Consider the following 21891-nt stretch of genomic DNA (forward strand, 5'->3'; position numbering starts at 1 on the left):
ATAATTGATAGCTGGTCTTATCGATAATTAAGTGATAGAGTGTAACTATCATTTTTAAAATTGAAAATTCGATTTTGAATGATAAGAAAATTTAAAATTGTATATTAAAATTGGATTTGTTAAATTACTTCTGTTAATCACAATCCTATAAGTCTGCATTTAGATATGCTTATTTCTATGACTTAACTTATTTGTCATTCAAATAAAATAACGATGAAAATAAAATTTATATATTTAAGGAATTTATTTATTTAATAGGGCTAATATTGATTGAATAGCCTTGAACTTCATTGTGTAAGCAGTCATATGGTTTATTTATTTATTTAAAATTTATTTAACAATAAGCTTCATTCGTTTAATAGGTTTTGGATTTATTAATAGCAATATTATATGAAAGATTTGGCAATTCAATTAATTTTTTTATACAGTTCACATCTAACTTAAGCGAATTTCCCTTTGTTTGATAATAACAAATTCGACAGCACATTGCAAATTTGGGTTACACCCTATCATTAGCCATAGACAAACAAAAAGAGGCACTGTTGGCTTTAAGGCGCAAGACTTATCAATTTTGGCAGGGGATTTCCCCTGGCTTATCAGGGCCATCACATAAAATACAAAAGAGTGTGAATTAAAACTAATGTCAACCGTTTACTTAGTGCGACATAATCTGTTCCACGTTCTTGCGCAGATCATTGCGACCACAGTCGCCCAGGGCGCGACAAAGGCGAACGAGGAAGTGTTTGGGATCGTGGCAGTCGTCCTCCTCGATGAGCTGCAACAGACGCAGGATCTGGGATTTCAGATCGTGCGGATAGCGCTCCTCGATGCCGTCCATGGTGCCCTCGCCAATGCCCGCCGATCGACCCAAACGTCGCCAGTAGCGTCCCAGTTCCTCGGATAGTTTCTTGAAGATGGCCGCACGTTTGCGATCCGTAAATGCAGCCGGAGTGGTATAGTTCTGGATTGCAGGCGTGGGTGCTGAAGCCACAGCTACCGACTGAACCGGGGCTATCCGAAGTTGATGACGCAGTTCCTCGGCCAAGCGCAGTTCCTGGTACAGATTCACCGACTGATCCCGGAAATTTGCCGGCGGTGTATAGCCAGCCAGAGCCTCGATCAGCTTCGGCTGGTTAATGGACAACCGACGCAGTGGCTCCACATTGTCCTCGGCCAGTTCGTCGGCCCGTTCCAGGCAGTCAATCAGATCCTCAACGCTCCGAATACAATCCATTCGCCGCCGCGAACCAATCTCATCGGCGAACAGCGCCTTCAGCTGCTCCACATCCTCCGTGCATCCTTCGATGGCGATCTGCTTGAGGATGTCGTAGCTCCAGTGGTTGCCTCCCGTCATCGTGACTAATGTACCTGTTCGTTTGCTCAATAACGATGGTATTTGTATTTACAGAAATCCAAAGTTGCCAATCCCTTGTCTGGTTCAGTATGACCGTATGGCCAAACATTGTCTTATCAGCAGTGTGACCACACCGATAACAATCAAAGAACCATCAAATATAAATATTCAGTTTCTTTCTACTTTTTGAAAAGGTTTACCTCAAATTTAAACGAATTAAAGGACAATTCAGAGAATCAATCGGTTAGGGATTACATAAACTATTTTTATTTCGACTTTGCTACCTTCCACTTCGACACCGTGCACGATTAGTGTGACCCTCCGATTAAAACCACCGATAGCCGATAACAGCGACTCGGAATGCCATCTCTACCAATCGGGCCAAAAAACCTACAAATTGATGGAAATATCTATAAACGTCTTTGTTTTCCTGCTCTACACTCTGGTTGTGATCTACCTTCAGCATTTTGTCAACAAGTATACGGAGCTCGTGCGCAGCCTCTAGATGCTGGGCCTGCAGACGTACGCCAGCTCCTCGGAGGGCGAATCGGACCATGAGGACGCCACCAACAAATCCGGATCAGGAACCATTCCCGCTCATCTGCTGCCCGTGGACAAGACGCACTCGCTGTCCACGACCATTGCGGTGTGTGCGGCGCCGGCGGTGGTGCCCCTTGGAGCCTCGGCGGTGCCCCGAACTCTGGATCCCACGCTCAAGGAGGTAACCTACAATCCGCGCTACGAAGAGATGTATGCGCCGGTGAAGGGTCCGGAGCATCCGGATCTCACCATGCAGCAGCGGGCGCCGCGTAACACACTGGCCGGCTATGTGGAGAAGGCGCACATCAATGCCTTCGAGTTCGAGAATCAGCGACGCACCTTCCACACATACGGCTATGCCTTGGATCCCAGTGTGGACGAGCAGGCCGACGGGCAGTCGTTTGTGGGTGACCTGCAGTCCGCCTACGATGACAATGGCAAGACGGTGTTCGAGGCGCCCAAGGCGAAGAAGTTGCGCAAGCAGGAGAAGAACGACCATCCCGAGGACATCGAGGGCTTCCTGGGCCCGTGGGGCAAGTTCGAGAACGAGGTGTCGGTGGCCAAGCCCAACGAACAGGAGCGCGCCGAGCTGGACGAGCTGCTGTCCAAGCGGCACAAGCGCGGACGCATTCCCGAGGACAAGCCGCTCGAGGAGAAGTCCACACTGCACAGTGAGTATATAATGCAAGTTGGGTATATAATGCATTTGTATGTTATAAATCCCTTTCTTTGTTTCTTAATCACCACCAACAGTCAAGGATGCCTACGACTACCAGGGTCGCTCGTATCTGCACGCTCCGCATGATTTGGGTGTAAATCTGCGCTCGAATGCCCCGCCACCCAAGTGCTTCCTGCCCAAGGCGCACATACACACATGGTCGGGTCACAACAAGGGCATTTCATCCATTCGCTGGTTCCCCAAGACCGCACATCTGCTGCTCTCCGGCTCGATGGACTGTCGGGTGAAGCTGTGGGAGGTGTATGGCGAGCGGCGATGCATTCGCACCTTCTCTGGCCATCGGCAGGCCATCAAGGACATTGCGTGGAACAACAGGGGCACCAACTTCTTGTCCGCCTCCTACGATCGCTACATAAAGCTGTGGGATGCGGAAACGGGCGATGTGGTCTCCCGTTTCACCACCCGCAAAATGCCATTCTGTGTGAAGTTCCATCCGGATAATAGCAAGCAGCATCTGTTCGTGGCCGGCACCTCCGATAAGAAGATCATTTGCGTAAGTAACTAGCTCAAATAGCTCGCAATTTATATATTTATTTATTCTGTTGAATCCCACAGTGGGACACGCGCAGCGGAGATATTGTGCAGGAATACGACCGGCACTTGGGCTCGGTTAGCACCATCACCTTTGTGGACGACAATCGTCGATTTGTGACCACCTCGGACGACAAATCGATGCGCATCTGGGAGTGGGACATACCCGTGGACATGAAGTACATTGCCGATCCGACTATGCATTCCATGCCGGCCGTCACCTTGGCGCCGAACGGCAAGTGGATGGCCTGCCAGTCGCTGGACAACAAGATTGTCATCTTCTCCGCCCTCAATCGCTTCAAGATGAACCGCAAGAAGACCTTCACCGGGCACATGGTCTCGGGTTACGCCTGCCAGCTGGACTTTTCGCCGGACATGAGCTACCTGGTGTCGGGCGATGGCGACGGCAAGTGCTACATTTGGGACTGGAAGACCACGAAGATGTACAAGAAGTGGCAGGCGCACGACGGCGTGTGCATCAGTGCCCTATGGCATCCGCACGAGGCCAGCAAGTTGGTCACCGCCGGCTGGGATGGCCAGATCAAATACTGGGACTAATAAATAACCTAGATAGACGTAAGCCCTAACGATTTGTAAATTTATTGATTATATTGCATACCCATTATGTTCAAACTGCAACTAGAAGTGATTTTTATTTACCTTTGTCCCTTGACAAGCCCCCTTTTCGAGAGGATTTGGCTTTATTTACCTTCGGTCGTGATAAGAGTGGGCATGCGCAGTGCATGTGAAAGTGCAAACAACTCGACTGATGGTCCGTCCACCACCCAATCTCGCCCAGCCACCCCCACAAGCGGGCCAAAACATATGCGAGGTGTTGGCCAAAATCGATATTTTCCACGAAAGGCGCACAAACGTCGAGCGGATGGTAAAAGGTCTGCCAAAAATTTGGGAAAAACCTAAAGTCTAACGGAGGAAAGGAGATGCATTAGGGGAATTTTAGGCAGAAGGAGCACACCGAGCATCAGCCAGAGAATCGAGAGAATCCCGAGAATTCTGCCAAGCGGCCATGGCCAAGCCCCACTCGGATGCGGATGCGGATGCCTCTGGCCTGGGCTACGCCTACCAGCTGCCGTCCGGCGGACTCCTGCTGCGCCTCAAGTCGTCCCTGTCGCAGTTCAGCGACCTGTTCAGCGACTTCAGCAGGTACATCTCGCCCGCCTATCACCACGACCGCTGCGAGCGGTCCGTCCACATGCGGCTCTACTCGATGCACAAGCGCGAGTTCGTCATGGTCTTCCTGGGCTTCTTCACCTGCTTCGGCCTGGGCATCGTCATCGGGCTGACGGGACCGCCCATCACCAGCACCTCCTCGCTGACCGCCCAGCAGATCCTTGCTAACACCTCGCTGGCCCACAGCCCGACGGTCCTCGCCACCGGACCCTTCGCCATGAAGTCCCCCCTGACCACCACCTACTCCCAGCAATTGTGGCTCATCGCCAAACTGGTGACGGACAACAACGACGGTGGGTAATTGAAGGATTCTTGATCAGCATCACTGGTTGATTTGATCTAGCCGTGTCCGTATGTCTGTCCGTCCGTTTATAAGCAAACTAACCAGTTTTAACCCTGCTAAAACACTATCTCAAAAGTCTTCTGGATCAAGTCCAAATCAAGAGACTATACCATATAGTTCACATAGGAACAACCGGAAAAATAAATGAAAAAATATAAATTATACCTTTTGCTTTACGAATATTTTCGAGATAAAGTAATGGACAAAGAATTTAATTTTTTATTTTTAAAACATATACGCATAAAAATCGAGTTATAGTCGTTCTATAAAATATTACATTTTGTAATAACATCTGCTTTCCTTCCCTTTCTTTGATTTCTTTTTAAATGTTTTATTATATTAATCAAAGCAATATTTTATTAACATAATAATTCAAAATCTTGTTTATTTATAAGCTTTATAATATAGTTATATCATCTATCTTTTAATAGAATTTTGTTTAAATATTTGTTATAAATTAGAAGTTAAAAAAAAAACCATATTTTATTTTTTTTTTTTAGTTCTAACCAAACGATAATCATTTTCTAATTAAAAGTATTTTAAGTTTTAAGGTGTTTGTTTTTATAAGATATAAATTTTGGTAAAAATCGCTGTTTTCTGTAAATTAGAAATTAAAATCTTACCTTTTTTTTAAATGTTTAAAAAAGAGTCTTCCGAAACCGAACTTTAAATTTATTTTTTCTACTTTCTTAGTTATAACTAAAACGAAATTTTTGTAAATCATTCCGACCGGAAATCTTTTCAGCGTACAAATTTAATTTGTAATTTATTTATTTATTGAATTTAACATCAATGTAATCCTCTTCAAATATGTAGATATTAGAATTTTCTGTGATTTTACCATTTCCCAGACGAGCGCTACGACAAGAGTTTCCAGGTCAGCGTCTCCATCGATGGCATCAATGAGCAGCACAAGCCGCAGAGCGTTTTGGGTTCCGGAGTTTCGCATAACCGGACACGGCACTTGGTCTGCGTGCGCAACGACTGCGAGGAGTTCACGGTGATGCATCTGGGATTCCTGGACTACGCCCACTACATCATAACCGTGCGCTTCTACGGACTGGAGTCCTTCCACCAAAAGTATAACATACGCAGCATTACCTTTTACGTGAGTGGCATGTACTTTCTTTATGAATGCTTACTAACTTTCAACTTTAGTTCAAGACCTACAGTCCGGAATTCACGCAGATTGAGATCTGGTTTAGGTGCATCTTTCTGCTCTTCACCTTCGTTGTTTTAGTAAGTATTATAAATCTCTAAATAGAATTTAACTTAAGAACAAGAAGGGAAGGAAACATCGGCAAGCCGAAGTTCATATACCCTTGCAGCTATTGCAAAAAACTAAATATTCTTGAAAACATTAAAATTATGTTTCACTTGCGTATATGTTTAAAAACATTGAAGCTTAAATTTTGAAATTAATAATAAGACAAAAAGAGTAAAAAAAAATTTCAAATTAGAAAAATTACATTTAAAAAATTTTTTTTTTATATTTTTATTGTTTCTATGGGAGCTATATGATAAAGTCGTACGATTTTGGTGAAATTTAAACCGAAAACCGAAAAATTAAAAAACAGCAAAGTTATAATTTTTTTCATTTATTTTTCTGATTGTTCCCATGGGAGCTATATGCTACAGTCGTTCGATCCGGCTCGTTCTGACTTATTTACTACCTGCAATAGAAAGACAACTTTTGGGAAAGTTTCATGCAGATAGCTTTAAAACTGAGAAACTAGTTTGTGTAGAAACGGACGGACAGACGGACATGGCTAGATCGACTTGCCTGATCAAGAATATATATACTTTATAGGGTTGCAAACTTCTGACTGAAATTATAATACCCTCTGCAAAGGTATAATTAAATTGTATTTTAAAAGGAACTAGAAATAGGTTCCATTCTCTTCATTATGTTTTCCAGGTTTATTTGCTAAGTTTATTTAAATAATATACTCTTACTTCCAGTGCTGGTATGCCCACACGTTGCGCAAATATCCCATCTACGATTGGTCCATTGAGCAGCGATGGTTGTCTGTTCTGCTGCCCCTGCTTCTGCTGTATGACAGTAAGTTCCGGCCTTAAATGAGACCCATAAATGAGGGGTTTATAGCAAAGATCTCCCCTCCGCAGATCCCTTTTTTCCGCTGATATTCCTGATGAACTCGTGGCTGCCCGGAATGCTGGACGCCATCCTCCAGGCCACCTTCCTCTGTGCCCTGCTCATGTTCTGGCTGTGCATTTACCATGGACTGCGGCAGAACGAGCGCAGCTTTGTACGCTTCTACCTGGTCAAGGTGATCGTCGTCCTGCCCATCTGGCTGTGCGCCATCGTCCTGGCCACCTGGGAGAAGTGCAATGAGCTGAGGGATCCCACATACAGTCACTTTGTGGACACCAAGAACTACAATGTGGGTGCACATTGGATTAGATATTTAAATTTGTAAAATACAAACATATATATTTCCAGGGCTTCAAGATGTTCTTCTACATCGCCAGCTGCATGTATGTGCTGTATCTGGTGCTGCTGCTGCTGCGGGCATATACCGAACTTCGATCCATGCCCTATTTCGGTGAGGGATGTGCCCCTGATGCTTAACTTAACTTAACATTCGTTTCCACAGATATGCGATTGAAGTTCCTCACGCTGCTCATGCTGTTCGTGCTTTCCATATCCATCACGGTGACCACCTGCCGCTTCGGCTTCGGCATCCTCGAGGACAACTTTGTGGCCTCACTGAACACCACCTATCGCAGTTCGTCGCAGTTCATGTGCTTCTACGGGCTGCTCAACTTCTACCTGTACACCATGGCGTATGTGTACTCGCCGGACGGACGCTTTGCCCAAGCGGAACTGGCCGTCACCAAGGACAATCCAGCCATTTCCATGATCGACGACTCCGACGAGGACGTGGTCTACGGCTCCGACGAGGAATCGCGTCGCCCTCTCACCGCCGTGGGCGGCGGTGCTGGAAAGAACGACTACGACAGCGATTGATCGGAGATCGAGGAGATCGAGAAGCCCGTGGAGACTGGACTCGAAAATGTTCCATAGCGCAAGCGAGGGTTATAGTGCTAAATAAGTGTACAAAATATTCTCTAATATAATGCATTAATTAAACGAATTTCCGAAATTAAACTGTGCAGTTTGAGTTTTTAAACTGAAAATTACCTACTTATTATTTTAAAATATGTTTATTTAGCAGTTAAATAAATCAATTTTGTCATTTGAATGTTGAAAATGATTTTGAAGAATAAAGTTTAGATTGTACAGGCCAATCAAGAAAAGTTTTAAGCTAATTTTAAATGGCAAACATTTTCTTACTTAAATTTGGAGACTTTTGGAAATAAAAATGTTCCATTAATTAACTAAATTATGTTGAAAAAGAAAATTTAATTGTATTGGCCAGTTAAGTCCTAAATTTTGCTTGAAATCACACAAATCTAGATATTTACTTTAAAGTTTATAGTAATAAAATATAAAATCTGATCTGAAATATAAATGAGTATTAATTTTAAAGGCACGAATTTAGTTATTAATTTTTATGTTATAGTAATACAACTATAAAAGCTGTTGAAATGTAGGGGCTATAGAACAATAGAAAATTCGTTGCCCTCAGAGTTTGGCTTTACCATTATTTTACTAGATTGTTTATTAGATAATTAACACATTTCGCCAGATGATTTCAATTGAAAAGCAAAGCAAAAACCCTCTAGATGGCCTCGTTGATGCCAATTTTCGTTTTGGTGAGGAGACCGCCGTCACCCATTTCCGAATTGAAGCCAGGACGGTACTTCATGCCGGGAGCCTGCGGGCGAAAAAGTACAAATTAAAGTGAGATAATGGATACGTTTGAGCTGCGCACTCACATTGTACCAGACATCGCGCCACACTTTGCTTTCGTCGGCAGTGCGCAGCAACTCGGGAACGTCGAAACGCGGCACATTGAAGTAGTTCATCAGATCGGGCTTCTCGTGGCAGTACTTGATGCGGGCCTCGCACCACTCGGCCTCCAGGGGGAAACGCCAGTCGAGCATCTTCTTGTTGTGCGAGTCCGCCTCGAACTGGTCGAAGTCGATGCGCTCGATGTCCTCGACGACCACCTCGGTCTCGCCGCCGGCCGTCCAGTCGTAGATGAGCAGCTCGGCATGGGTGGAGATGTCCTTGAGGTACTGCTGTTTGTACAGCTGCTCCATATCGTTCAGGTACGCATCGCTGAACACCTTCGACTGCACCTCGTAGTCCACGTTGCGCGCCTTGATCTGCCGCTTGACGGCCTCGACCGGCTGGTCCAGATAGATGACCAAATGCGGCTTCAGCAGCTCCCCGATGGTGTTCTGGCGCAGCTCGTTGTACACGGAGCGGGCGCCGTGGGACAGGTAGCCCTGCCGGAACATGGCCTCCATGAAGACAAAGTCCGAGTAGGGACTGCGCTCGAGGACGACACCCTGGCCGGTGCTGAAGATGTGCTGCAGAGCATCAATGTACTGCGAGTAGCGCAGCATGTACATGCGGATCTGGAACTGGGCGGCCAGATTGTGGCTGGGATCCTGGCAGAAGTTGCGCACATCGTAGCTGCGGCAATTGGGCGGCAGCTGGGGATCCACCTTGCGCATGTCATAGCCATACGAATTGATGTAGATCCGGTCCAGATTCACATCCGGATAGTACTGCATATCCAGCTCCTCGGCCAGCTCCTTGGCGAACTTGGACTTGCCGCCGGCGATGGGTCCCTCCACGCAGATCACCTTGGAGTTCTCGTCGAAGCGCTTGGACGTCTTGTCGAAGAACGCATTGACCAGGCTATATTTCTTCGTCTTGTACGGATACGGCGCAGCCTTGGGCACCCGGGGACCACCCCGCATCGTCTTGCCGGAGATGCTGCATCGCTGCTGGAAGGCGGCGGGCAGGGCGTTCGCCTGCGCCTGGAGAAGATTGGGCGACTGGGTGGCGCGGCTGACGAGCCGCACCAGGCCAACGCGGAACACGGCGGTCATGCTGCTGGAGGGGGGAAATCACTATCAGTATCAGTATATTGAATCCATAATAATAACAAATAATAAATGGCCCTCTGGCAGTTTGCCGTGTGGTTACATCACAGGAGCTGCGCAGATTGTGCGGTAATTTCTGGCCAAAAAGCAGCAGTTTCTCCAGCGTTTTTGGTTTTATCTGCTGACCGCCAATTGGTTGCTTCTTTGGTTTACCAAATATATTGGTTTAATCGCCCCTACGGGCCGTGTTAACTCACTTTTCAAGCTAAATATCGGAAGTCTACCTAAAAACAAATTCGGTCTCTTCGATCGGTGTTGGAAAACGTCTAGAATAGGGTTGTCAAGGGCTCGGAAAAAATATCGATTGTGGCTTTAACAAAAAGATTTAAATTTGTTTGTTCTTTTGAATTGCTTTGACAATTATTAAAATGTTGTTTTTTTATTTTATTCAACATTTAATTTAGTTTTATTATTGTACAAGCAAGAACATTTCTTTCGATAGCAAACAAGGGTAAGACATTTTTGAATCCCCAAGTTTTCTGGTTGATTGTCTTTACTTTATTTAAATGCTGTGATTCCATATATTATAAAATACTGATTTTATAATTTTTATTTTTAAAAATAGCGCCAACTACGGCATAACATTTATCACCATTGCCTAGAAGAGTTGACAACTGTAACCTAATATTTACCTCCATTTTTTTGAGTATGTTTTGAAAAACTTTTCATTATCAATAGACTGTCAGGAAACTCGCCATCTGCTGCTAGCGTTTTTTTTTCATATTTTGTAAATTTTTTCATATTTTCAAACAGCTGTAAGAATTTATTCGCTTTCCAGCGGTCTGGCAACCCTGACCACAACCTTGCTGCATTTTGGGCTCCAACGTTCTAACGATGAACTAACTAATATATATAAATCAAAATTGTAAGCGACTGGGCTCCAGGAACAGATAGACATATACCCAGACTTGTAAACGAGAGGATCAGGTAAGTCCTGGCCAAGGAGCCTTGCATTTGGAGTGTATCCATTCCCTTGGAGTTACGCAACTGAACGAACTAATAGGATTTTCCTCGTGACACAGATTTTGTTTTTGAGCAATACCCAGAAGAAATGGGCAACACAGCGATCACCCGGGTGCAGATGGAGGCCACCAAGAGTGTGCCGGTGGACCATGCCAAGTACATGAGCGGAGCAGCCGGTTCTCCGCCGCCGGAATGTCCCATGCACCAGAAGCACGGAGATGGCAATGCGGCGAAGTCCGCCTCCGCCGTGCCACCACATCCCAAGATGCAGTCGGCATCCGAGTGTCCGGTGCAGCACGACAACAGCGATGTGAATCCGCTGAACATGATGCCGCCGGCCAACCAACAGCCAGCGCCGGATCAGCCCTTCCCACTGCCCACAGACCGCCAGACGTCGACCATTCCCAAGGTCACCGAGGACGGGAGCGTCCAGTTCTGGCAATACCCCAGCCAGCAGATGTTCTGGAACGCCATGCTCCGCAAGGGCTGGCGCTGGAAGACCGAGGATGTCTCGCAGAAGGACATGGGCGACATCATCCGCATCCACAACGCCAACAACGAACAGGCCTGGCAGGAGGTGCTCAAGTGGGAGGCGCTGCACGCCAAGGAGTGCGGCAATCCGCGCCTCAAGAGCTTTGGCGGCAAGGCCAAGGACTTCAGTCCACGTGCCCGCTTCCGCAGCTGGCTGGGGTGAGTGGTTCGCTTTTATAATTTCATTTTTAAGTTTTCCTTATTGACCATTAGATAAATGCTAATATTAATTTTAAACGGTTAATTTAATTAAATTTAGGACCAGAAAAGTAATATTTCTTAATTATACAGCTTCATTATGAAGCGACTAAATTTTTTAATTTAATGATTTTGCACAACATTCAAAAGTGTTTATGCCAGCTTATAAAAATAATAGTCAGAATCTTAAAAAAATTTTAAATCCATTTTTCCTGCGCATGTCGATTTGAAATTGAACTAATTTTTCTTTATCTACCTCCATGGCTAAAATATAATCTTATTAATCATAAGATAAATTTGTTATGAGGCATTTTTTAATATGAAAAAAAAATTCTTTTGGGTCTTAAATTTTGTCTACAACCACATTAAAATTGTTAGTCTTTTATCTAAAGTTTGGGAGATACTTATAGCTTACAATCAAGATGTAAAAGATAAATTACACCAACATGTCTTAAAATCAAAAAAAATTTGGTCGTTTAGTATACATTTAGGGCACGACACGAACCTCCTACCTGAATTAAACATCCTATTTTACGAACTCCATTTCAGATATGAGCTGCCTTTTGATAGACATGACTGGATCGTCGATCGTTGCGGCAAGGATGTGCGCTACGTCATCGACTATTACGACGGCGGTCTGGTGGACAAGGACTACCGCTTCGCTCTGCTGGACGTGCGTCCTGCCATGGACTCCGTGGACAACGTTTGGGACAGGATGCGAGTGGCCTACATGCGCTGGAGGTTCGAGCTGACCGAGAAATTTGGCGACCGCGATGGAGGCAAAGTGACCGCCGGTAGCGACTAGATGAATTGCATATTAAGATGATCGGTATCTGTACAAAATCGGCTTAAGTTATCGGATGCGACTGGAGTTGTAGTTGAATGCGTTTAAACCGTTGTGGGCGAGTAGTGAATTCCTTCTCTGTCCTCAAATAAACTTTCATTTCTGACTTCTGAACACCCCAAAGCAAAGTGTTTCTTTTTAAAGATTTTAAACCCTGTTGTAATGTATAATAATTTCTCGTTGCAACATACATATATTTTGTATGGATTTCCATAACTCTTTAGGAGATGCTTACGTCTAATTATTAATTTCCAAAAATCTAAAGCTTAAAGACCATTTTTGGCAGTGTACTTTTCTGCCGCTTTATAGCACTGGTCGAAAGGCATACTGGCAGTGTTAAGAAACGATGGCGTTCTGCTTAGCTTTTTGTTGCTGTTCCCATTACGTGAGAATCGTGTTTGGCAACTGGAGAGTTAATTGAAAAGCACCGATCGTGGCGATCCACCTAAATCAGTCATAAATGCTAGCTGCCAGAATGAGGTTCGTGCAATACCTGCGTAAGGGCGACTTCGCCAAGCGACTGGGCCTTCTATCCGAGGATCAGAAGTCGTTGGTGGAATTCGCCGGCTTGGAGGGCGTGCCAAGTGATCTGAAGACACTGATTGCCCAAAATCCCAATCTGGAGGAGCTGGCCAAAAAGGCGGAAAAGCAGCCGCGACTGGAGGTCAACGATGATGTCACATTGCTGCCACCTCTCACCGATCCCGGCAAGATCATCTGCATCGGTGAGTGGATTGTGTGGACCTTGACCTCCAAAAATTAATTAAAAATTAATCATATCTCTGGATAGGTCTGAACTACCAGGACCACTGCGATGAGCAGAACAAACCGGCTCCCAAGGAGCCCATGTTCTTCAGCAAGTTCAACAACGCTTTGGTTGGTCCCCAAGATAATGTCATCGCCCACTCGGCCAGCAATGTATGTAGAATATGAGATAACAAGAGATAGCCCCGTCGAGATTACCCGAAAACTTTCCGCAGAAAATCGATTGGGAGGTGGAGCTGGTCTGTGTCATTGGCAAGGTCGCCCGCCAGGTGCCCAAATCCCAGGCCATGGACTATGTCTTCGGGTACACTGTGGCCCAGGACATCTCCGCCCGCGACTGGCAAAAGGAGCGGAATGGCGGTCAGTTCCTTATCGGCAAGTCGATGGACACATTCCTGCCACTGGGACCGGCCGTGGTGCACAAGAGCCTGGTGCCGGATGTCTACAACTTGAATCTGAAGACCTGGGTCAACGGCGTGGAGAAGCAGAACGGCAATTCCGGTAATCTGATCTTCAAGCTGGACGATGTGATCAACCGGCTGTCGCAGACCATCACCCTGCTGCCGGGCGACATCATCGTCACCGGAACGCCCAAGGGTGTGGGCATGCACCGCAGTCCGCCGGAATTCCTCAAGCCCGGCGATGTAGTTCAGTCGGAGATCGTCGGATTGGGCAAGCTCTGCAACAAGATCGTGGCCCCCTAAGGTCGTCATTCCCCATATAGTTTGTTATGCATGTATAGTTATTTCTTGTTTATGAAACAATGGCATTTAATCAATGAGTTTTGGTTTTGAATGCGAATGGGCGTCGGCGTAAGTATGTTTCAACTTGCAGGCCTTTTAGCCCTTGTGAGCCCACTAAACATGCTTAAGTCCGTCTTCCAAATTAATGATAATTTAAAATTCAACAAAAACCTACTCTTTAGCAGGTTAATTTATCTTTTTAAACATATACTCCGATATAAAGAAACCAGCCTAAAAAGACTAACGAATAGAGTATGTTATTATCATTTAATTAACAAAAATTAGACTTTAAAGGTCTTCGACTGTGTGGCGTAGTACTCATTGCGACTGTGATAGGGCCTGTAGGGATCGTCGATATAGTGCTTGGGCCGGCGCCAGAAGCTGGTGACCATCTTGTCCAGCAGCCAGCTCTGCGTGGCGTTGGTAAAGACGTGCTGCTTGAGGCGGCGGCGCAGTGCTCCGGACTTCTTGAACAGCTTCTTTTGCCGACCGGAATGGGTGCGTATCCAGGCGCCCCAGTCCAAACGCTTGAATCGCTTTAGAACCGCCTTTGATGTCTTTCGTTTTCCCTTGATCAGCGAGAACTTGGTCACGTTGCGAGTGGTTGGTGGTGATCCTGTAGCCGCCAGACCCCCAGGCAGCTGTAGAAGCTGCAGAGGAGCGGGAGACGCCAGCGAGGGAGCGGGTAGCAGGCTGGGACGTGATAAAGTCACCATGCTAGCACGTTGTGTTCGCAGGACCAGAGGAATCAGCGTTGATGCAGCCGGCGGCTGGCGGCAAACGCTGCGCAGCGCTGTAATTTGTACGATTGTTAAAAAAGTCTATATTTGATACATACAGAAAGATATCCACTTACCGCTTGTAACAAAGGTTTTAAGCATTTCACTCACTTGAATCCACAAAAAAACTAAAATAAATCTAAAATTCCATACACAATTGGAACTGCTCTTCTTCTTCTCGGGTCGCGTAACAGTCGGTCAGCTGATTGCCGTTCACTGTGAAGAACACTCCCACTGTCGCAGGTGAATTAGAGATGGACACAGGTCGTGCTTAAAGTATCGCTCTAAAACTAATACATGGGGTAAATTCCCAATAAGTAAAATTATTTGTTATCAAGACCAAAACAAATCTATAAAATGTTGTTGTACTATTCTTATAAGTTCTTAACTTTTTTCCATGCAACATACAAAGCTTTTGAGGATAATTTTTAAGCATCTTCAAAGTTACTAAGAAGATGACAGAATATTTTAATTTAATTAAATCATAATTTAAACACAAAATTCGTCTTAGCAGAAGAATGATTTAAATGTCCTACGACGGATAACATAATCTCGATTAGCAAAAAGTAGGTATTACAATTATAATCAAACTACAATACTAACTCGAAAGAATGAATTAAAAAAACATTACAAAATCGAGTTTTCACTCTTTATTTAATTAACGACTGACATTTTAAGGCATTTCAAATTTCACAAAATACTGTGTGTCGTGACCTACCTAAAACCTTCGTCACGCGACCATCCCTAAATCAAATGTATCTCAACTGGGCTATCGTGTAAAAGCGTATATGTTGCCAACACTTTTACCGTCAAAACACAATACAAAATTGAATGATTAAATTACAGAAGAGCCAACGAAGCCAAGCTAACGGGACAAAAGGGACGAGCAGGACGCAGGACTCGTGTGCGTGTGGTTGTGTGGGATGGAAGAGGAAGCAGCAGCACTGGCCAGCCATTCACCCACCAGCGCTGACGCAGTCGAGCCAGCTTCGAACGAATTGGGCAAAATTTAATTCACGCCGCCGGGTCTCTAAAAATTCACGGGAGCCGAAGGAGCAACAGGAGCAGGAGCAGCAGGATCAGTGCGAATCAACATCATGTATCGGCTAGCGGTGCGAGATCAGTGCAAGTGCGCCCTGCAGGTGAGTTTTGTTCCTTTTTTCTAGCTGTTTGATAACGCGAAAATCGATCGTCACGTTGACCACCCACCCCCGCGCGCCCACAAACAAGCGGTTGGCAGAAATACAACAAGAGGCGCTGGTTATGTCATCTCCAAAGCCCAGGAATTGGCCGAAAAGCTCCAAAATTCCAGCTGTGACCGGTCGCGGTGGTGTCTGCGGGCTGTCCCAAGTCCTGTTTATAGTATATCCTATAATTAGCCTTTGATTTCCACAGCGTACGCTGCAACAGAGCACCACAAACAGCAGACAGTTTGGCGGAAGCAGCAGCGGAAATGGGAGCAGGGAGCAAGGCCGGCGGCAACAAGGACATCAAGGATACCAGAGCCTGCCGCCGCCACCGAATATGCGCGAAGCTGGCTTCGGCAAAGTGGTGCTCTTCGTCTCCCCACTGGCGGCCGTCGGCGGAGTCATCACCTATGCCAAGTAAACATAATTTATAATTGATGTCCTTATGATGCAGATCTATTCACTATATCACGCTCATTATTCTGCACAACTTTAATCTTCACATGATCAGTCAGTTAATATATATAACTTAACTCCGTTAGCGGATGATACCGAGATTCTAATGATGCAGATAGGTTGCAACATCTGCTGTTAAACTGTTATTAATCTTTTTAAGTTCAGGAATCTGAGCCTTATACTCAGGATCCTGTAACATCTGTCAATTTGTGATTTTTATTATTTATTTTTAAAAATATTTAAATACAACCCTTCATATTTAGATAATTTGCTTTAAATAAATTCACTTTTAAATCACAAGGAACCGGGATGCAAAATATAAATATTTATGAAAATGATCCTAAGTGTATTTTATTGACATTCAAAATTTTTGTTGTTAATATAACTTTATCCAAAACAAACAATTGATCAGATATATAAATGTAATTCAGATACGACGACGACTTCCGTAAACTGGTGGAAAAGAATGTGCCCGGCTCAGGTACAATCATCAAAGTGGCGCTGCAGGAGGAGCCGCCCTTTAAGGGCATCACCAAGAACGTCAACGATCAGATCGACAAGGTCAAGTCTGGCTTCGAGACCGTGACCTCCACCGTAGACTCGGTTACCTCCAAGGTGACGGGTCTGTTTGGCGGCGGCAGCGGCAGCGGTGATGACAAAACCAAGAAGGCCAAAGTGGAGCCGTTGAAGGCCACTCCTGCCGAGGAGAAGAAGGCTTCGAAAACCGCCGAGGTCAGCAAGACGGAAGCAAAGCCAGCGGCGAAGCCCGAGAAGCCAGTCGCAGCACCTGCGCCCGCTCCCAAGCCCAAGGATGAGCCGCTGCCCCGCGAGGTCGTCGAGTTGGAGAAGGCCATCGAGCTGGCCGCCCAACTGGCCGTCAAGGAGTACAACAGCGCCATATCCGTGTTGAAGGGGTAAGAACATAATATAAATTCAAGGTTACACAGATTTAAAATGCGTTTTTTCCATAATTTATAATGACTACCCAAAGATAATTTCATCATACATTGCAAATTATTCAATATAAGAATTCTAATTATAGAGCGCATATCTCACAGTTAGGGTCTTCAATAATTGGTTTTATTTTAAAACTCTTACCTCATGTAGACAAAATAAAATTGGCCAAAGCGTCTTGATACTAATTAAGATTTGTTTTTCAGCTTCAATGATGATGTGCGCAAGGTGGTGGACAAGGCGGTGGAGAATGGAGAGAACTCGCTTTGGACCACGCTTAAGAATCGCGCCAGTGCCCGTGACACGGCGGTGGCCACGGCGGAACGAGCGGCGCGTGAGGCCCAGGAGAAGATAAGTAAGCCCAGCATCCGTACAAATTGTAAAGACCAATTTGTTATTTTCCCATCCATTACAGTTGCCTGCGAGATCGCCCTGAGTGCAGCGGCAACGGCGCAGAACTCAAAAAAAGTGGAGGCTGTGCGCGACAAAATCAAGAAGCTGGTGGATCACATAGGCAACGTGAAGGATGAGCTCTACCGGCACAAGGACACTGCCAGCGTGTCGGACAAGTACTGGCGCAATGTGGAGAAGGCGCGCAACTATTTCATTGACGAGATCGAGTCTATTTTCCCCGGCCTCAGCTTGGCGGACAAGAAACTTAACTTGTCAAAGGAGGACCTCGACCTGTTCATCCTGCATGCCTACACCCATGTCCTGGCCTACCAAAAGGAGTTGCAGCGCCTGCAAACCGACGGCGAGCTGCGCCTGAAGCGGGCCATTGACTCGGTTCGCGGCGACAACGATTCGGAGGCTCTGCGCGCCCAACTGGAATACCATTTGGAGGCCGAGCGACGCAAGCTGGCCGTGGAGAACCAGAAGAAAATCTTCCACATCCACGCCGAGTCGGACAAGCAGCTGCGCCTGCAGCTCAAAAAGCAGGCGGAGGCCCACGCCGACCACATCAAGGACATCGTGGCCCAGCGGGAGACCGACCTCACGCGCAGTTTCAAGCGCGAGCTGGAGGACAAGCTGGCCAGCGAGAAGGCCAACTATAAGCTACAATTGGCCGCCATGCTGGGCAAGCTGCGCGGCATGGATGCGGCTTTAGCAGGTGAGTGTTGCCAACTATATAACTTTTAATTTGCCTTAAGCTAGTGTAGGCTATAATAGAAATATAATCGTTTTCATAATCTTCTGAAACATGCTGCTACCTTAGAGATTGAGGATGAGTTTCAAGGTATTTTCATTGTAAAAAAAGTAAATTCATTTATTTATGCTCATAATTTGTATTCTGCTGTTTTTTTTTAATATTTAAATCTTAGTTTCTTCATTTTATTTATAAGAATTTGAAGACACAATTATTTTTATTTGTTTTTATATGAGTATTGATTTTAAAATTGTTGTAATATCTTAACAATTGTGTTTAATGCATTTATTTATTATAAATACATTTTATTTTTATTCTGAATGATTGCCATTTTTTATAGTAGCTTGCTTTCTTTAAAAAAAATACTATTAATTTATAATTGTTTTTATAGTAGTAGATTATTTATTCCTGTTAAAAGGCTGTTACAAGACACAATCGTTTTATTTTAATTGGCAATCAAATGTAATCTTCCGCAGAGCGTGCGGATGCAGAGCGTACTGCCAATCAGGCACAGGCCTTGTGGGCCGCTTGTCAAGCTCTGTGGGCCTCCGTGCGCACTGCCACTCCTGGCGTGCACTACAAGGAGAAGCTGCGTCCGCTGAAGAACGAGATCAACGCCATTGCCAAGGTGGCCAGTAAGTTGGCAAATACTTATTGGATGAACTCGAAAATAGTGCTGATATCATAACCATTACAGAGGGCGACGATTTGGTGGCGGCCGTCTTGCAGAGCATGCCACAGGAGGCTCAGGAGCGCGGTGTCTATCCCGAGGATGCGCTGCGAGAGCGTTTCCTTAACGTGGAGCGCGTGGCACGACGACTGGCGCTGGTGCCAGAGGATGGAGCCGGTCTGCCCATCTACTTCCTGTCCTATCTGCAATCGCTGTTCATCTTGCGACCCGATAATCCCATATCCAAGGACGAACTCGAGAACAAACCCTTCGACTACAGTAAACTGGACACCTATGACATCCTAAATCGGGCCAGGTTCGAAGGTCTATTTGATGTAGTAAACAATGCTTTAATGCTTTGTCTTTTTTCTCCCAGATACCATGTGGATCGCAGCGACTTTCTGCAGGCGCTGAAATACATGAACCTGCTGCAGGGTGCATCCCGCCAGATTGCCAGCGAGTGGATAAAGGAGGCCCGGCTCATGCTGGAGACGCAGCAGGCGGCCAACACTCTGATGGCCCACGCAGCAGCCAGTGGCCTTTTGTATTTGTAGACTACGTCCCACAAACCCTTCCTCCAGAAACAAAACGATACACTTATTATTTGTTATTAGTCCGGGAGAAGACGGAACAAAAGCCACTTAATTCAAAAAATAAACAGCAATATGTAATTTGTCCAATGAGAGATCACAGTTTAAAAGAAAAACACTTATATATATTTGTAACATTTTGTTTAGCTTCAATTATACAAATTATATTAGAGAAACGCCATTATTAAAACCACACAATATATATTTTAGGGAGTTCTTCAAGATGTCAAATGCCTGTGAATTAAACCCCGTTTCTTTGATCGTTATTTTGAAAATGATGCGACAATTGCTAGTTGATCTGAAATTTCTGTTGGTTTTCCTAAAGAACATTGTGATTAGTAAAGGTTTAGTAATCGAAAATAGTAGGAAATAAAACACTACAAACAAATTTTACTAGTTAACTCGATTTTTTTTTATATATTTTAAAGTTTAAAATACAAAAAACTGTATATTTTATAATTCTTTTAGCACCAACAACCTTATAATTATTACACTGTTTGCTTAAATAAGTAGCAATCGAATACATTTTGTATCAAACTAGCAACAACTAAAAGTTCTTGCTTTAAATGAGTTCGTGCTGTAGCAGCAGTCATTCTCTGATTATTTATCAACAGTTGAATCAATTGGTGTGGGCGTATTATGCAAAGGATTAGTTTATAGGTGTCGAAACATGTTCTTGCTTTGAAATCCAAATGTTACCTATTTTCTTCGAACTTGGTTCCCAAAAGATGTAGAATTACTTGTGCCGAAGACGTGTTTGAAAACTAGGCCTCATTTAAGATTAAAACATTTTTACTAAAAAAGATTCTTCATAAGTGGAATGATTTCAGCTATTAAATATTAGCAGTTATATTTAAATTTTCATAAGGTTTCCATTTTTTTTTGTTCTCCCTTTTTTTGGGTACATAATTCCGTTTTGGCTTTTATTCAGTGATATTTTTCAGAACGCAAACTCGATTCCGTATAAAAAAAAATACATTTTGTATTAATTGTTTTCAATCTGGTTCAAATTCGCTGTTTGCAAAAACGGGTCTACTTGTGCAGTAAGTTTTTCTTTGGCCAAAGAAAAATACATATTAATCCGGATAAATGCCCATCGAGAGAGCTTACGGCTCCAAATGGCGAAAGTTTCACGGCGTAGTCTAGAATTCCATCAAGTTAGCTGGTAATCCTCGTTTTCCGTCTCTGAAAAGTAAAATGCTTTATTCGTCTTCAACGAATAAGTTGGTTTGCAACTCACGCCAGTACAAAAATACATTTTTTGTGGGTCACTACGCCTTCGAGTTGTGGAATGTTATTTGCAGATTCTTCAGCACCAATAATTTTGTAACCTTCGGCCTGTTTTACTACCAGGAATTCAGCCAACGAATCCTACTTCACTTCAACAATGTTTAATGCCTGCTTCTCATTCGATGGATGGCGCCAAACAGTCCGGGGAAGCAATCTTCTCCCATGAAATGCAAGAAGTTGTCAAAATGGTGCACTAGGATTTGGGCCCCAAAGGGCTGGGGTTCAGTGGAAGTCACAATGGCTAGGAGCTGTTGGAGCAGCAGCTTTCCATCGCCTGCGGGGATCTTGCGCAATTGCAGATGAACGCAAACCATAGCGTTGGCCACCAGACAACGTCTTGAAGGGATTTCTTCTTCTTGGCTTTCAAAGATCACCACGGAAAGTATCTTGAGGATCAGATTGGGGTTAAAGAATAGGTGCGCATCGTCATTCTCCTTCAGCAGGTTGTGGATACTCTGGAGCACGCGCTTTATACCGGAATGATTGTCCCGTAGAATCTCCACCAGGTCGCAGTGCAACTTATCCATTTCCTCAATTCCTCGCTGCAAGCTTTGATTATTCAAATTAATTGCCATTGCTGCAGAGGCTTCTGACGCCTGAAAATAAATTTTTATCCACGAGGAATAATTGTGAAATAAAGGCGTGCTTTAAGCTGCGTTCCCCGAAATAGAATATTTCCGGGAAATATGGCGTTAGTGATGGAACAAAAGAGGTTGAGCAACATCGATAATTTCAAACCAAACATCGATGATTAAAATAGCCTGATTCCATGGGCGCATTATAGCATATTTCCACATAGATCCATCCAACATCCGTTTTTTATATTTTGCTTTGTGGTGGATATACTCCGTGCGAATCGGAGTTTCACATTTGTCAAAAATCCCAACTGTTTCCTACGGGGAAAAGCCCAACTGTTTCCTACGCATTTTGAAAAGGTTGAATAAAGAACTAGAAAATATATAACGGTATTGATAGTAACAAACAAAGCAAAAGTAGTCAAACCCTCGGTGAAATGTGGTTTCCAAAAAAT

At 44.6% G+C, this 21891-nt stretch overlaps 10 protein-coding genes across 13 annotated transcripts; 6 read left to right on the plus strand and 4 right to left on the minus strand.

Moving 5' to 3' along the window:
* Positions 1 to 286: 286 nt before the first annotated feature.
* On the minus strand, positions 287 to 1459 carry LOC108143755 (fas-associated death domain protein). Its single transcript, XM_017268285.2, has one exon. The coding sequence runs from the start codon at positions 1352 to 1354 to the stop codon at positions 656 to 658; it is 699 nt and encodes a 232-aa protein (XP_017123774.1). The 5' UTR covers positions 1355 to 1459; the 3' UTR covers positions 287 to 655.
* A 295-nt stretch (positions 1460 to 1754) lies between these two features.
* Positions 1755 to 1859, plus strand: LOC108143952. Its single transcript, XM_017268549.2, has one exon. It carries the CDS (start codon positions 1755 to 1757, stop codon positions 1857 to 1859), a length of 105 nt encoding a protein of 34 aa, XP_017124038.1.
* Positions 1860 to 3803, plus strand: LOC108143949 (pre-mRNA-processing factor 17). Its single transcript, XM_017268544.2, has 3 exons — positions 1860 to 2565; positions 2648 to 3126; positions 3189 to 3803. Exons 1-3 carry the CDS (start codon positions 1860 to 1862, stop codon positions 3720 to 3722), a joined length of 1719 nt encoding a protein of 572 aa, XP_017124033.1. The 3' UTR covers positions 3723 to 3803.
* Positions 3804 to 3886: 83 nt separating this feature from the next.
* On the plus strand, positions 3887 to 7831 carry LOC108143950 (transmembrane protein 181). Its single transcript, XM_017268545.2, has 7 exons — positions 3887 to 4648; positions 5550 to 5806; positions 5857 to 5937; positions 6661 to 6760; positions 6826 to 7103; positions 7163 to 7265; positions 7317 to 7831. Exons 1-7 carry the CDS (start codon positions 4192 to 4194, stop codon positions 7688 to 7690), a joined length of 1650 nt encoding a protein of 549 aa, XP_017124034.1. The 5' UTR covers positions 3887 to 4191; the 3' UTR covers positions 7691 to 7831.
* Positions 7832 to 8327: 496 nt separating this feature from the next.
* Positions 8328 to 10033, minus strand: LOC108143951 (NADH dehydrogenase [ubiquinone] 1 alpha subcomplex subunit 10, mitochondrial). Of its 2 annotated transcripts, none has more exons than XM_017268546.2 (3): positions 9942 to 10033; positions 8563 to 9694; positions 8328 to 8501 (listed from the first exon to the last, which is right to left on the minus strand). In XM_017268546.2, exons 2-3 carry the CDS (start codon positions 9688 to 9690, stop codon positions 8406 to 8408), a joined length of 1224 nt encoding a protein of 407 aa, XP_017124035.1. In that variant the 5' UTR covers positions 9691 to 9694; positions 9942 to 10033; the 3' UTR covers positions 8328 to 8405. The 2 variants fall into 2 exon arrangements, with proteins under 2 accessions (XP_017124035.1, XP_017124037.1); XM_017268548.2 differs by having other exon boundaries at positions 8563 to 9691; positions 9942 to 10022.
* Positions 10034 to 10435: 402 nt separating this feature from the next.
* Positions 10436 to 12403, plus strand: LOC108144078 (holocytochrome c-type synthase). 2 transcript variants are annotated; one of them, XM_017268729.2, is made up of 3 exons: positions 10436 to 10671; positions 10748 to 11397; positions 11986 to 12403. In XM_017268729.2, the coding sequence occupies exons 2-3, from the start codon at positions 10796 to 10798 to the stop codon at positions 12239 to 12241; spliced, it is 858 nt and encodes a 285-aa protein (XP_017124218.1). In that variant the 5' UTR covers positions 10436 to 10671; positions 10748 to 10795; the 3' UTR covers positions 12242 to 12403. The 2 variants fall into 2 exon arrangements, with proteins under 2 accessions (XP_017124218.1, XP_017124217.1); XM_017268728.2 differs by having other exon boundaries at positions 10438 to 10671; positions 10767 to 11397.
* Positions 12404 to 12645: 242 nt separating this feature from the next.
* Positions 12646 to 13823, plus strand: LOC108143932 (fumarylacetoacetate hydrolase domain-containing protein 2). Its single transcript, XM_017268518.2, has 3 exons — positions 12646 to 13005; positions 13071 to 13198; positions 13261 to 13823. Exons 1-3 carry the CDS (start codon positions 12741 to 12743, stop codon positions 13747 to 13749), a joined length of 882 nt encoding a protein of 293 aa, XP_017124007.1. The 5' UTR covers positions 12646 to 12740; the 3' UTR covers positions 13750 to 13823.
* Positions 13824 to 14036: 213 nt separating this feature from the next.
* Positions 14037 to 14785, minus strand: LOC108143933 (39S ribosomal protein L35, mitochondrial). Its single transcript, XM_017268519.2, has 2 exons — positions 14645 to 14785; positions 14037 to 14581 (listed from the first exon to the last, which is right to left on the minus strand). Exons 1-2 carry the CDS (start codon positions 14667 to 14669, stop codon positions 14070 to 14072), a joined length of 537 nt encoding a protein of 178 aa, XP_017124008.1. The 5' UTR covers positions 14670 to 14785; the 3' UTR covers positions 14037 to 14069.
* Positions 14786 to 15348: 563 nt separating this feature from the next.
* LOC108143931 (MICOS complex subunit Mic60) lies at positions 15349 to 19775 on the plus strand. Of its 2 annotated transcripts, XM_017268516.2 has the most exons (9): positions 15349 to 15709; positions 15963 to 16171; positions 16642 to 17124; positions 17371 to 17519; positions 17580 to 18275; positions 18381 to 18401; positions 18788 to 18946; positions 19009 to 19297; positions 19358 to 19775. In XM_017268516.2, exons 1-9 carry the CDS (start codon positions 15665 to 15667, stop codon positions 19533 to 19535), a joined length of 2229 nt encoding a protein of 742 aa, XP_017124005.1. In that variant the 5' UTR covers positions 15349 to 15664; the 3' UTR covers positions 19536 to 19775. The 2 variants fall into 2 exon arrangements, with proteins under 2 accessions (XP_017124005.1, XP_017124006.1); XM_017268517.2 differs by lacking the exon at positions 18381 to 18401 and having other exon boundaries at positions 15351 to 15709.
* Positions 19776 to 20313: 538 nt separating this feature from the next.
* On the minus strand, positions 20314 to 21873 carry LOC108143934. The gene is made up of 2 exons (XM_017268520.2): positions 20812 to 21873; positions 20314 to 20756 (listed from the first exon to the last, which is right to left on the minus strand). Exon 1 carries the CDS (start codon positions 21434 to 21436, stop codon positions 20963 to 20965), a length of 474 nt encoding a protein of 157 aa, XP_017124009.1. The 5' UTR covers positions 21437 to 21873; the 3' UTR covers positions 20314 to 20756; positions 20812 to 20962.
* Positions 21874 to 21891: the final 18 nt, after the last annotated feature.

The sequence above is a fragment of the Drosophila elegans genome, unplaced genomic scaffold (genome assembly GCF_018152505.1).
Source record: "Drosophila elegans isolate 14027-0461.03 unplaced genomic scaffold, ASM1815250v1 contig_468, whole genome shotgun sequence".
In the NCBI taxonomy this organism is placed as follows: Eukaryota; Metazoa; Arthropoda; class Insecta; order Diptera; family Drosophilidae; genus Drosophila; species Drosophila elegans.